The sequence below is a fragment of the Vulpes lagopus genome, chromosome 7 (genome assembly GCF_018345385.1).
Source record: "Vulpes lagopus strain Blue_001 chromosome 7, ASM1834538v1, whole genome shotgun sequence".
NCBI lineage: Eukaryota > Metazoa > Chordata > Mammalia > Carnivora > Canidae > Vulpes > Vulpes lagopus.
In genome coordinates, this window is record NC_054830.1 from 25,739,199 (window position 1) to 25,754,571 (window position 15,373).

Here is a 15,373-nt window from a genome sequence, read left to right on the forward strand (position 1 = left end):
TAAAGATGATTCTAGGTTTGGGCTTTGGGGCATGTGGATTTTTTTTTAAGATTTTTTTATTTATTCATGAGAGACAGGCATAGACATAGGCAGAGGGAGAAGCAAGCTCCATACAGAGAACCCAATGTGGGACTCGATCCTGGCAGTCTGGGTCACACCCTGAGCCAAAGGCAGGTGCCCAACCACTGAGCCACCTAGGTATCCCTGCACTTGGATTTTTGAATTCTGCAGATGCTAGCATAGTCTTTTTAGATGTATCTAGGAATGAGATTGTGATATTGTGACTTATAAGGAGAAATACATATTTCACTTTTTGTCCCTTTCCTGGCACAGAGCTCCAAAAAACCTTGGAATTTTGTGAATGATAGGGGCCATGATAATGATTCCTTTCAACCAGACCTGAGTTTTTGTTAATAAGATAACTTTTGGACCACCCCTAAGCATGGAGGTGGGGCCAGGGGAACCAACCAAGTGCTTAGAGGGTTGGAACCTTTAGCCCCACCTCTTGACCTTCAGGGAGGGGGCAGAGGCTAGAGGTTAAGTTAATCACAAATGGCCAGTGATTTAATCAGTCATGCCTCCCTCACATAACGAAGCCTCTGTAAAATTTCTTGAACTACAAATTTTGGGGAGCTTTTGGATTAGTAAACATGTGGAGGTACAAGGAGAGTAGCACGTCTGGAAAGGGGATAGAGGCTCCATACCCCTTCTCTTATACTTTGCCCTATGCATCTCTTTCAGCTTGGTGTTCTTGAATTGTATCCTTTTATAATAAATCAGTAATCTAGCAATTAAACTGTTTTCCTAAGTTCTGTGAACCACTCTAGTAAGTGAATTGAGGAAGAGTTGTGGGAACCTCCAACTTATAGCTGGTTTGTTAGAAGTCCAGGTGACAACCTGGACTTGCAGTTGGCATCTGAAGTGCAGCAAGGGGGCAGGCAGTCTTACAGGATTTAACCCTTCATCTGTGGGATCTGACACTATCTCCACATAGGTAATGTTAGATTTGAGTTAAATTGTAGGATATGCAGCTGGTGTGGCTCCTATACATTTGGTGACCAAAGCAGAAGTATGAAGGTGGTAGGAGGAAAAAAAATCTGCAAAAAGGCACTAGGCCCAAATAGTTTTACAGGCTTTATTTATTTATACCACACCTTCAAGGAATGGATAATCTCTATGTTAATGCAAGAGAATGACAGCCTGAAGAAGAAGTCTCAGCTTAGTCTCAGAATACTGGCATACTCATATCTGTGTTACTTTTTGCCCTTAAGATATATAATTGACTATAATTTTTGGAAGAAATTGTTTTCTGAATTAAGATACCAAGAGGGTTTAATTTAAGCACATGACTTCCTTTAATCTCTTCAGTCAGCTAATACTTACAGAATCTTTTGTGTTATATTAACAGGTCTGTGCCCAGACTGGGAATCATGGGATCCACGAAAGCCTGTGGACAATGCACGGGAGGCTATGCAGCAAGCAGATGACTGGCTGGGTGTTCCACAGGTATATATATGAGCAATACAATGAGTCTATTTCCATCCTCCAGCTTGTTCTGGCACCCTGTGGGTACCCTTTGGGTCTGGCAGGCAGTCTGACCTCCTCAGCATCCGCCTTCAGAGTATTGCCTCTGGCATGCTCCCATCTTCCTCAGTTTACCCATAATAATAGGTTCTTATTTCTTAGGGGCTTGCAGATCATTCAAAAATCTTCACATCGCTCTTTGTCACATGTGGCAAAATTTTCTATTGTTTTTGCTCCAAGAATTTTAAAGACTATCTTGGGACACCAAACTGCAAATGTAGATCTTAATGACTAGGTTGAACTGTAAGAAATAGCCAATATTTGGCCACTTTTTACATATTTTAAAAGTCTTTTAAAAATCCAGTATCTTACGGAAAGTCCCTTAGAACTTCTTAAAAAATGTTAAACCAGGATAACCTACCATTTTGGAAATTGTGGAAGAATTTGTATTGCCCATAATCCTATCATAGGAATATAACAAGGGACCTTGGAAATTGGGTAACCTTTGGATACCATCAGCTGTAGCCACATTGCATAGCTGAGATCCCGTCTTCTAAGGTTTTCCAGGGATGCTAAAGAACTCCCTCAGACCCTGTGCCTGAAGCCCCGGTCAAGAGCAGTTGTAGGTAGCCAGTGCCATGGATGGATGGCCTTACCACTGGTTACATTATGGTCTAAGTTGGTGTTCAGAGCTGAGTTCAGTTTATTTTGTAATAGGATCCCTTGGGAGGTAGAAAAGCTCAACTGCGGGCAGCCTGGGTGGCTCAGTGGTTTAGCGCCGCCTGCAGTCCAGGGTGTGATCCCGGAGACCTGGGATCAAGTCCCATGCTGGGCTCCCTGCATGGAGCCTGCTTCTCCCTTTAAAAAAAAAAAAAGCTCACCTGTGTTTCTTTGGTTTGGTTTTAACATCATGTCTCTGCTTCATGACCTATTTCTTCGCTCTTCCACCCTCAGTAAGTGGTGTGGTATGTTTTTCTTCTCCTCTTAAACTGAAAACCATCTCCTTTGCGTGTTCATGTGATGTTGGCACTGTATAGTTGTTGAAGGAGCTGCCTGGAAGAAATATCAAATCAACTCACATCCTACATTTTATGGAATGAGTGAAGGCAACTATTCAAACCCAAGTAGCTATTTTGTTGCTGCAGGCTCATTATCAGAATGTTTTCTGGTGTGTAGGTGTTTGTGTGTGTGTGTGTGTGTGTGTGTGTGTGTGTGTGTGTGTGTGTGTGTGTGTTTAACTGAGGGGTGAGGGAAGCTGGGTATATATGTTGTTCATCTGCATTTGGCTAACCTGGTTCATGAGACCGAGCCTTCTGTTGGGTCTGAGGAGTAGTACCTTAGCAGCTCAGCACCCTTGTTGGGGGCAGAGGGATTTTTTGTACTGTTTAGGACTGGGTCAAGTAGTGGACTGGAGGCTCTGATGGCTTCAAGGGGGGGCACCTGTCTGGTAGGGGCATAATCTTGCTCCTAGGCTACATATCAGGAGACCTTTATTTCTTCCCTATTTTTTTTAACAGCTCATAATATATTAAAACCCATTTTAGTCAGCTTAGGCTGCTATATAACAAAGTACCATAGACTGGCTGGTGTAAACAACAGAAGTTATTTCTTTTTCTTTTTTTAAAAAAATTTTTATTTATTCATTCATGAGAGAGAGAGAGAGAGAGAGAGAGAGAGAGAGAGAGAGGCAGAGACACAGGCAGAGGGAGAAGCAGGCTCCATGCAGGGAACCTGACGTGGGACTCGATCCTGGGTCCCCAGGATCATGCCCTGGGCTGAAGGTGGCACTAAACCGCTGAGCCACCCGGGCTGCCCCCCCAGAAGTTATTTCTTATATCTAGAAGCTGGAAGTCAAAGAGCAAGGTGTCAGTGGATTCAGTGCTTGGCGGGGGCCCTCTCTGTGACTCACAGACAACTGGCTTCTTGCTGTGTCCTCACGTGGCAAAGACGGAGAAGTCTGGTCTTTCCTCCCTGTCTTATGAGGGCACTAATCCTATCCTCATACCCTTATCTCAACCTACTTACCTCTCAAAGTCCGCACCTGCTAACACCATCACACTGGCTCTTAGGCTTTAGCATATGAATTTTGGGAGGATACAAACATTCATGCTGTATTAAGACCACATATCTAATATGTCGCTGTGTTGTCTCTTTGTTTTTATTACTATTTTTTTATTAGTAGCAGAGTTAATAGAGATGCAGGCAGTTTATATGCTTCTTGGTAATATGCTCCAATCCCATGTATACTTATTTCTTCTTCCTCCTCAGTTGATGTAGCTTACCCCTTCTGGAAAGTTTCCCTTGGCGGGGGTGGGCAGGTGGGGTGGTAGGTGGGCCTTTTTTTCAAGAGTAGGATATGTACCTCTGGAAATCACATATAGAATTGCCGGGGGGGCGGTCCTCAGCTTGCAAAAGGAAGAGTGACACCTCTAAAAGATAAAAACACTGATGTTGACATGTTATTTTAATTTAATGTAATGAGTTTGGCTCAATTTCTTTAATTTGTAGTGTTTGGCTTAAGAGACATTTGGAAATCTTTAGCAATTACAAGTGATATGTTCTGGATATTCACCTACCATGCTGTTATTCTAGGTCATCACTCCTGAAGAAATTATTCATCCAGATGTGGACGAGCACTCGGTGATGACTTACCTGTCCCAGTTCCCCAAAGCCAAGCTCAAGCCAGGGGCTCCTCTCAAACCCAAACTCAACCCAAAGAAAGCCAGGGCCTATGGCCGAGGTAAGCGCTGGTCTTGCTGTGTTTCAGGCTTGTTCTCAGTTCTTAGACATGATTATGTGGCTCCACGAAAAAAGTTCTTAGCATCAAGAATTATAGGCTTGATCCTTTCAGGCACTCCAGGCCTCCTTTGTCAGATGTTTTTACCTAAAGGTCCATTTCTGCTCCATGAATCTAGGCTGTAGGAGATGCTGCTGCTTTAATGTGATGGAGAACGATGAGTTTGTTGCATTGTGATTTTAGTGCAGTAACCCTGGGATGAAGAGAAGACTATTGTTCCCATTTTTCAGATGAGGAATCAGAGGCCTGATTCACTAGAGGTGGGGATGTCCACCCCAAATCACCAGTCAGCGATGGGGGTAGAACAGGAGCCTGGGTCATCTGGCTGGTGATTCATTTCTCCTTTGGTCCTGCTCATACTGCTTCAGATTTCCAGATGGGGAGGGAGCTATTGTGACCCCTAGATACTTCCTTGCTGAGACATCCTGTTTATGATCACCAAGGCAGCTGCAGGACAGTGTTCTGCTCAGAATGGTGGGTTGAAGGCATTTTGAAGCATTTGGTGTTATGATTGGCACCTAACTTCAAGCACACCAGCTTTTTAAGAACAATTGCATTTCAGCCCAGTGTTGTTTCTGGTAAAGATTAGGACAGTGAGATACAATTTATTCCCTTTTTTATGAAGAAGGGAAAGTGCATTATATTTCTTAATTTTTATAATTACAGTTGGGATAACATTTAGACACAAAATATCTTATATATCCTCTGTTAGAATCTACAGTTCTAACCATTCTAACATAATAGTTTTCTCTAGCCCTTCTTATGGATTATGTGTATGTGTGTGTGAGGTTGTTGAATTCTTTGAAAATCAACTGTAGGCATTGTAACAGTTCACTCAATACATCAGTAAGCCTCTCCTGAAAACGGCATCATTCTCTTGTATAACAAAAATATTCATGATCACACATAAAAAGATTAATAATATCATATCAGCTAATATTCAGTTTACATGAAAATTTCCCTATTCTAAAAAAAAAAAAAAGAAAATTTCCCTATTCTCCTAAAATTATCTTTTATAATTTTTGTTGTTTTATAAACCAAGATCTGACCAAGATTGCCTTACTACAGGGGCACCTGGGTAGCTCAGTTGGTTAAGCATCTGATTCTTGGTTTCAGCCCAGGTCATGATCTTGAAGTTGTGGGATTGAGCCCCACACTGGACTGTTTTCAGTGCGGAGTCTGCATCATATTCTCTCTCCCTTTCACTCTGTCTCTTAAATAAATAAAATCTTTAAAAAAAAGATTCACTTATGGTATTTGGTGTTTCTTTAGACTCTTTTCATCTAGAATAATTTCTGTGAAAAAAAATTTTTTTCCTTAAAGATTTATTTATTTATTTTTAGAGGAGGTGGGGAGGGGCAGAAGGAGAGGATGAGAGAAAGTCTGAAGCAGACTCCACATTGAGCATAGAGCCCGACATGGGGCCCAATCCCGTGACCCTGAGATTATGACCTGAGCCGAAACTGAGAGTCGGATGCTTAACCACCTGCACTACCCAGGTGACACCCCCCCTCCATTTTTTAAAAATAATATTGACTTTCTGAAGAGTTCAGAGCACTTGTCTTGTAACAGGATATCCTATACACTCATTCCCTTTGAAGGTAGCGCTTCCCTACATGGTGTTAGCTTAGTCTTAAAATGACACAGAACTAGAGCAGTGGTGTTGGGTGTGGTTCTTAATCTTGTAGTCAGGTTCTTCTCAGCTGTCTTTTTAGCATGATTTAGAACAGCAGAGAGGGCCTAATAGATCTGGAACAAAGCCACTTGCCATTTGAGGCTCCTTTTGGCATCAAGGTTGGGTCCATGCAATCATTTGTATGTATAGGGACTGGGGACTTTGTTTCAAGCCCTCTCCAGATGTGCACTCACTCATAAATTGGCATGTCCATGCTTGCTTTGAAGGTGCCTTCTCTGCACTATAAACCAATTTTTAAGCAATGATGGCTAGAATAAGGAATCTTTGGTGTTTCAAGGTTATGCTTCCTTAATGGCAAAAAAGCTGCAAACAGCCAAATAAGTCTCTGGTTGACAAAATTGGTCAAGTGGATTCAATCTAATCAGAGCATAAAATGCTTGTTTGCAGTCACCTTATCACTGGCTGTCCAGCTTCCCCATTGTTAATGTGAAACGGTTTCCTTTCACGCTGCTGTTTTCTAGAAAGTGACTATTTGCTACGGTCAGGAATGTGGCTAGTCATTGCCATTTCCTTCATCTGCTTTTTTTTTTTTTTTAAAGATTTTATTTTTAAGTAATCTCTACACCCCAACATGGGGCCTGAACTGAAAACCCCGAGATCAAGAGTCACATATCCTGCTGATTGAGCCAGCTAGGTGGCCCTCATCTGCTTCTTATTAAGTGTTGTGTCCTTGTGGAGAAAACACACCTTAAAAAATATATATACATGTTATATGTATGTATACATAGATACATTTTTTTTGTTGTGGTAAAATATGCATAACACAACATTCCCTATTTTAACCATTTTAAAATGGACCATTTAGTGGTATTAAGTACATTCACGTGGCATACAGCCGTCACCACCATCCATCTCCAGAACATTTTTATCTTCCCAAACTGAAACTATAATCCCATTAAACTATAGCTCCCCTCCCCACCCCCAGCCCTTGGCAACCACCTTTCTATTTTCTCTCTATGAATTTGCCTATTCTAGGTACCTCATGTAAGTGGAATCATACAATATTTGTACTTCTGTGTCTGACCGGCTTCACTTAGTATAATGTTTTCAGCATTCATCCATGTTCTGGCATGTGTCAGAATTTTGTTCCTTTTTAAAGCTGAATAATACTTCACCCTATATATATACTACATTTTGCTCATCCATTCTTCCCATCAATGGGTATTTGAATTGCTTCCACCTTTTAGCTCCTGTGAATAATGCTGCTGTGAACATACGAGTATGCAAGTATCTGAGTTTCTGTTTTGAATTTTTTGCTAGAAGTGAAATTACTGGGTCATACAATAATTCTGTATCTGTTTCTCTTTCTCTCTCTCTCTCTTTGGAGACAGTGAGGTGAGGGGGAATAGTGTGGGGGAAGAAGGGGAGCGGCAGAGGGAGAGAGAGAATCTTAAGCAGGCTCCATGTCCAGCTTAGAACCTGATGTGGGGCCTGATCTCACGACCCTAAGATCATCACCTAAGCCAAAATCATGAGTTGGATGCTTAACCACTGAACCATCCAGGCACCTCTTTTTTCTTTTTAAGTAGGAGGACCAAGTGTCATTTTAGGCAACAGGGCCACACGTGAGGCCACATGGGTAAGGGCCTCTTAAGATACTGTCTTTGTCCTGTGATGAACCCAAGAGCAAGGGCAGTTTTCTCTCTCTCTCTTTTGTGGCCACATTGCTTCATTTTTGGCCAACTGAACCAAAGGATAGAGAACATCTCATCCTCTAGTTTTACAAGGGTTGAGAGGTTTCTTTAATTTTATCTTTTGGACGTTGGCCAGAATTCAGTTAGCAGCTGGGTGGCACTCGCAGATCCACTCACTGAGACCCATTCACTGAAAGGATAGAGGGCTGGAGTGAGGTAAACTCACAGCTGCAAGTAGATCTTTGTGGTGGGCTCGCTTGCAGGGCTGGCTATGTTGAAAGCATGCATCCATGAGCTAAGCAGAAACCTTTCCTAAAACCTATGTTCTGTGTGAAGTATTCACTACAGAGCAAGCCGTAAGCACCCTTCATTGTGAGGAGTTGGGAGAAATAGGACTTCACAGGGTGGGCTCTGGTCTCTCTCTCTCCCAACCAACCATGGTGAGCCCAGGTGGACAAGCCCAGCCCAACCAACCGTGGTGAGCCCAGGTTGACAAGCCCAGCCCAACCCTGGATAAGCTGCAGAGTCAATTATTTCTCAGGCTGTTGGAGTCAGGTGGAGGGGGTGTTTGTGAATATTTTAAGTGCATGTTCAAATCTATTTGTTACATGACCTGATCATTGCATAAATTTTAAGCAGAAGGAAAATATAATACATAAAAATTGAAAACCCTGTTTTCCAACTGCCAATCCCATTCCCTTTTTCAAAGTCCAAGGTACTTTTTGCCAGCTTTTTTTCTGTGCTGACATGAGTTCCCAGCTATGTAGTTTCTTCAATTTGCAATTCTTACTTGGCAATGTGTGAATGTTATCTTATTATGTAGCAATCTACCACCAATTCTTCTAATGTTAAATTATTTATTAGAAAACAAATACAAATACAGAGTACAGTAACAAGTGACCCAGTGTCTTCAGCAGTCTAATGGCAAGGGAAAAACAAGATAGAGAGAAATCTAGAAATTGAGACTTACAAGACTTAGTAACCAGTTGTAATATGGGAACCTTATTGGATCCTATTAAACTGACTTAAAAAGTATGACGCTCATGAGATAGTTGGAAATTTGAACACTGAATATTTTTTTTTGATGTGGATATTCTAGAAATATCTCTTAAAGATACATAGTGAATGTTTGTGGATTAAAGATATGAGGTCCAGGAGCACCTGCGTGGCTCAGTTGGTTGACCAACCAACTCTTGGTTATGGCTCAGGTCATGTTCTCAGGGTCATGAGATCAAGCCCTAGGTCAGGCTCCATGCTCAGCAGGGAATCTGCTTGAGATTCTCTCCCTTTTCCCCTGCCCCTCTGTGAGGTCTAGGATTTATATCAAAGTAATATAGGAGGAGGGGAGAGGTAGGAGTGAAGATGAAACTGGCTGTGAGTTGTTGCATTGAGGTAATAGGTATCTAGGGATTCAGTAGACAGCTCTCTGTGTCTGTATAAATTTGTAATTCTCCATCATAAACTTTGTATTAAAAAGATTTTATTTATTAGAAAGAGCAGAAATGAGAGTGAGAGAGAGAGAGAGCATCAAGTGAGAAATGATACCTTACCCATAAGGAAGAAATAGGATGGCAGATTTCTCTTCAAAAACCATGGAGGCAGACGTGGCACTTTTTCGAGTGCTGAAAGAAAAGAAAAAAAAAAAAGAAAAAAAGAAAGAAAAGAATTGTCAGCTCAGATTCTTGTATCCAGGGATAGTATACTCCCTTTAGGAATGAAGAAAAAAGACATTCTTGGATGAAAAAACTAAAAGAATTTGTGGCCACATTTACTCTAAAAGGATGACTAAAAGAAATTCTCTAGACAGAAGGGGAACAAAGAAAGAAGGAATCTTTCAATTATAGGGAGAAAGAACATGGTATAATATATATATATATATATATATATATATATATGTGTGTGTGTGTGTGTGTGTATGTAACAATAGACTTTTCACAAAAAACACAAACTACCAAAACTCAACTAAGATGAAATAGATAACCCAAGTGGCCCTGTAACCATTAAAGAAATCAGTTATAACTTAAAGCTCTTGGAAAAGAAATCTCCAGGCCCAGATGGTTTTACTGGAGAATTTTACCAAACATTTAGAGAAGAATTATTACCAATTCTACACAGTCTCTTCCAGAAAATATGAAGAAGGAACACTTTCCAATTCATTTTATTTTATTTTTAAATTTTTTTCCGGTTCATTTTATGAAGCTATTGTTACTCTAATAACAAAATCAGACAAAGATAATACCAAAAAAGAAAGCTAAAGATCAATATCCCTCGTGAATATAGATATGAAAGTGTAGGGGCACCTGGCTGGCTCAGTCATTAGAGCATGCTACTCTTGATCTCAGGGTTGTAAGTTTGAGCCCCATGTTGGGTGTAGAGATTACTTTAAAATAAAATCTTTAAGGGGTGCCTGGGTGGCTCAGTTGGTTAAGCATCTGCCGTTGGCTCAGGTCATGCTCTCAGGGTCATGGGATCAAGCCCTGCACCAGACTTTGCTCAGTGGGAAGCCTGCTTTTCTTCCCTCTGCAGCTCCCCGTTCTTGTTCTCTCTCTCTCTGTCAAATAAATAAATAAAATCTTTTAAAACATTGGTGAAAACAATCTACTGCCTTAACAGGCTAAAGAAGGAAAATCACACGATCATATCCATTGATACAGAAAAGGCATTTGACAAAATTCATCCATATTAAGAACTCAGAAAAAGGGGACTAGAGGAGAACTTCTTCAGTTTGATAAAGGGTACCATCCACAACAAGTTTACCTAACATAATTATTTTTAAAAAATATTTTATTTATTTATTCATGATAGAGAAAGAGAGAGGCAGAGACACAGACAGGGAGAAGCAGGCTCCATGCAGGGAGCCCGATGTGGGACTCGATCCCCGGACTTCAGGATCACATCCTGGGCCGAAGGCAAGTGCTAAACCGCTGAGCCACCCAGGGATTCCCTACCTAACATAATTAATGGTGAAAGACTGGATGTGCCCCCTAAGATTGGGAATAAGACAAGGATATCCACTCTCACTACCATTTCATTCAACATCACGATGCAAGTTTTAGCAAGTATGGTCAGGCAAGAGAAGAAAATAAAAGATAAACATATTGAAAAGTAAGAAATAAATCTGTCCCTCTTTGCAGATGACTTGATTGTCTGTGTAGGAATTCCTGAAAATCTGCAACAAAAGAAAACAAAAAAGCCCAAAACTCTTCTTAAATAAGTGAATTCAACAAGGTCTCAGGATATAAGATCAGCATGCAAAAATCAGTTGTACTTATGTTAAAATGTATGTCATATAGGTTTCATACAATGGACATAGGACATTAAAATAAAAAAAAATCATACTGTTTAAATATCATACCATTTATAGTCACTCAAAAATTTGAGAAATAGATGTAAATGTAATAAAATATGTTAAGATTTTTATGCTGGAAACTACAAAAAAAAAACACACTAATGAAGAAATCAAAGATCTACATAAATGGAGAGACATACTGTTTTTATGAATTAAAAAAGTCAAAGAGTAAAAATGTCAGTTCTCCCCAAATTGTCATATAGGTTTAACACAATTTCTATCAAAATCCCAGCAAGATTCTTTATAGATACAGAAAAGATTATTATTTAAAGTGTATATGGCAAGGCTAAGGAACTATAGTAGGGAAGTGATTGTGAAAAGGAAGAAAAATGTGGGATGAGTCAATGTACTTGATTTCAGGACTTATGAAGGTATAGAAATGAATATACACCACGTGATATTGGTGGAAGGAAAGACACATGGATCAATGGAACAGAATCCAGATCCCAGAAAGAGATTTACATAAATATGCAAACTGATTATGGACATAGGTACAAAAGCAATTCAGTGGGGGAAAGAGCCTTTTCTACACATGGTTCCAGAGCAATTGGGCATCCATAGGCCAAGAAAAAAAGAAACTCAGTCTGAGTTTCACACCTTATAGAAAAACTAACTCAAAGTGAACCATATCTAACTATGAAACTTCCAGATAATCAACAGCAACATAGAAGAGAATCTTTGGGATCTAGGATGAGGCCAGGAGTTGTTAGATTTGACCCCAAAAGCATGATCTGTGAAAGGAAAAATATAATAAGTTGGACTTCACCAAAATTAAGAACGTAAAAAATTTCACGAAACATGGTCTGTGCCTTGGCATGGCACACAAGGATTGGGCTGTGTTGTTGAGGGCTTTCTCACAGAGAAGGCACACTCCTGGATCACCCTGCTCTCCTGCAAGACAAGTGCCCTTAACCTCCACCCTGTAAGCCACCTGGATACCATCTCAAACAGAACTCAAAATGCTGCTGAGACAATGGTTGGATTTTACTCTTAAGAATGTTTTAAAGCAATTTAAAACTTTTCTCAGTTAAGAGGATGAAAAGACAAGCTTAAGACTGGGAGAAAATATTTGAGAGCCACATATCCAACAAAGAACTAGTATCTAGAATATATAAGGAACACTCAAAACTCAGTAGGTAAAAAATATCCAATTAGAAAATAGGCAGTAGGGATCCCTGGGTGGCTCAGCAGTTTGGCGCCTGCCTTTGGCCCAGGGCGCGATCCTGGGGTCCTGGAATCGAGTCCCGCGTCAGGCTCCCGGCATGGAGCCTGCTTCTCCCTCTGCCTGTGTCTCTGCCTCTCTCTCTCCCTTTCTCTGTGTCTATCATAAATAAATAAATCTAAAAAAAAAAAAAAAAAAAGAAAATAGGCAATAGATGTGAACAGACATTTCACTGAAGAGGGTATATAAATGGCAAAGAAGCACATGAAAAGATATTCAGTATCTTTGGCCATATGAGAAATGCAAATTAAAATCACTACATATCTATCAGAATGGCTAAAATAGAAAATAGTGGTAATGCCAGATGCTGGCAAAGGTGCAGAGAAAGCAGATCCATTCTGGTGGGGATGTAAAATGGTACAGCTACTCTAGAACACAGTTGGACAGTTTCTTAGAAAGAACTAAATGTGCAGCCTCCATACAACCCAGCAATTGCACTCCTTGGCATTTATCCCAGAGGAATGAAATCTTACGTTCCTACATAACCCTGTACACTAATGTTCATAGCAGCTTTATCAGTAATAGACAACTGGAAACCATCCAGATGTCCTTCAGTGGGTGAATGGTTAAACACGTGGTAGTACATTCATATCCTGGAATATGCAATAAAAGAACAAGTATTGATAGAGTCATCAACCTGGTTGGATCTATAGAAGATCATGCTTAGCCATGCAACCTCAAAAGATTGCATAATGTGTGATTTCATTTATAGAACATTCTAGAAATGATAAAATTACAGAGATAGAGAACAGATTAGGGGTTGTTGGGGTAAGAGGAGGGTGGGGCGGGGAGGGAGTGTATATGGTTGTAAGAGGGCAGCAGGAGTGATTTCTGTGGGGATGGAAATGTCCTGGATCTTGACTGTGTCAAGCCCAGGATCCTTGTGATACAATACTAGGGTTTTGTACAATGTAACCATTTGGGGACCTGGATAAAGGGTATTATTTCTTTTACCTGCATGTGACTATCTCAAATTAATTTGTTCAATCATCTCAAAGTAAATAGTTTAATTTAAAAGTATTGATTAAATGCCATTTTTAAACATTTCAAGTAATACAAAATGGCCTTTAATGAAAAATGAGCTGTTTCCCACACCTCATTCCTCCTCCTCCCATGTCCCCTCCCTCAGGGCAAATCCCACTGGTACTTACTAAATCATTTTCCATAGTTGTATAGACTTCTCACTGAACTGCTCTGAATATTTCAGAATCAGATCTCACTTAAATAACAAGGACAGAAGTACTTGGGTGGCTCAGTCCGTTAAGCATCTGACTCTTGATCTCAGCTCAGGTCTTGTGAATTGGAGACTAGTATTGAGCTCCACCCTGGCTATGGAGCCTACTTAAAAAAATAAAATAGAATAGAATAGAAAATATAAATAAAATATAAAATAATAAAATATAATATAAAATAAACAAGGACAAATTCAGGGGTTTTGACCTGTTGGATAATCTTTGTCACAGGCATCCCTGTCTCCCACATGGCAGCTGCAGGGCTGAGTCCCATCTCTCAGTTCCCTAAAGGAAAATGGTGGGTGATGGCTTGTGTCAAGACCCTGCCTTTTGTAATGTGCTTGTGTAAACCTGACAGGAATCGAGCCTACTGGAAACATGGTGAAGCAGCCTGCCAAGTTCACTGTGGACACCATCAGTGCCGGGCAAGGAGATGTGATGGTGTTTGTTGAGGACCCAGAAGGGAACAAAGAGGAGGTAGGTTGGAAGAGTTTGGGGGGCTTGTGACAGGGCTAAGGACTATGTTTCCATTTTCCTCATTAAAGCTCACAACAAGGGGCACCTGGGTGGCTTAGTGGTTGAGCGTCTGCCTTTGGTGGCTTAGTTCATGATCCCAGGTTCCTGGGATCAAGTCCCGCATTGGGGTCCCCCTCCAGGAGCCTGCTGGAGCCCCTCTGCCTATGACTCTGCTTCTCTGTGTCTCTCATGAATAAATAAATAAAACCTTTAAAATTAAAAAAAAATCAGCAAATCTCACAATCCTCCAAAAGGATCCTGATGCTTAGAGCAGTCAAAGTAATTGCCCAAAGGCTGTGCCTTGAAATGTAATAGAAATTGATACCCAAGGACACAATGTTTAATAAAATAAGGAATACTTTATTTGGCAAGGGCCTTGTGACCTGACATTGTAGATGCTGATGGTCAGAATAACAATGACAATACTGATAGAATACAGCAACACTACTGAAGCTTTCCTCTCTTCCCAGGCGGGCCATTCTTGGTTCCTCCCTCAGGACCTTTGCCCATGCTGTTCCTTCTACTTATCTTCTTAAGACTCTGTTTTATTTCTAGTACTTAGCACCATCTGAAATTCTAAGTTTACTGGCATATTGTCTGTTTCTCCCACTAGGGCAAGGATTGTGCCTGACTTGTTTTATTTTTGGCACCTGACACTGGGCCTGGCATTTCATAAACTCTTAATAATTACTGAGCCAATAAAGTTTTAAATTACTGGCTTTGTGGTCCCTCTCATCTACCGAGTTCCAACCCTGGGAAGGTGGAGTTATGACTTGGTTATACATTTGTGCTATATGACTTTGTTTCTCTGACTTTAGGCTGCTTCTTTTCTTGGGCATCCTTCAGGAGTGGTGGGGCAGGAAATAGCCAGGACAGGTTCCTGACCTGGCAGCTTGCTGCAGAGCCTTGGCTGGCATGGCATGCTTTTACTCAAACCCAGCACCTTCTCTAACTATTGCTCATTTTCTGTCCTAGGCACAAGTGACCCCTGACAGCGACAAGAACAAGACATACTCTGTGGAGTATCTGCCCAAGGTCACCGGGTTGCACAAAGTAAGATGAAGTGTCATGGCTGTTGCTTGAACTGCTCTTCTGGGCTTGCTTTGATATGTGTGTAAGAGGGTATCTTAGGAAGCCTGAATTCTACTAAGTTCTTTGGAATTGAAGATTGTTTTTAACTCCACTTGGGTAACAAATGATTGTAGCTACATGCCTGGAGTATAGATGCTAAGCTATGGGTTCTTTGTCTTCCATGCTTCCTTAAGTATTCCCCCTTGGGGTGCTCTGGAGGGTCTGTCTGTATTGAAGCATGAGTGTGGAGGGGGCCAGTTGATATAGTTGAGGACAGTGACCCAGTCATGCACCTGTAGAAATGATGGGGGTCTAGTCCCCCCAGGCCCTTT

The 15,373-nt window shown here is 40.9% G+C and overlaps 1 protein-coding gene across 4 annotated transcripts in view; it reads left to right on the forward strand.

Annotated features, from left to right (window-relative positions):
• FLNB (filamin B) overlaps positions 1-15,373 on the forward strand; it is a 138,578-nt gene that overhangs the window by 58,572 nt on the left and 64,633 nt on the right. For all 4 annotated transcript variants that reach the window (XM_041760654.1, XM_041760655.1, XM_041760657.1 and 1 more), the window contains exons 3-6: positions 1,409-1,506; positions 4,117-4,264; positions 13,813-13,931; positions 14,946-15,023. In XM_041760654.1, coding sequence (XP_041616588.1) covers positions 1,409-1,506; positions 4,117-4,264; positions 13,813-13,931; positions 14,946-15,023 — 443 coding nt within the window. The remainder of the gene's footprint in view (positions 1-1,408; positions 1,507-4,116; positions 4,265-13,812; positions 13,932-14,945; positions 15,024-15,373) is intronic.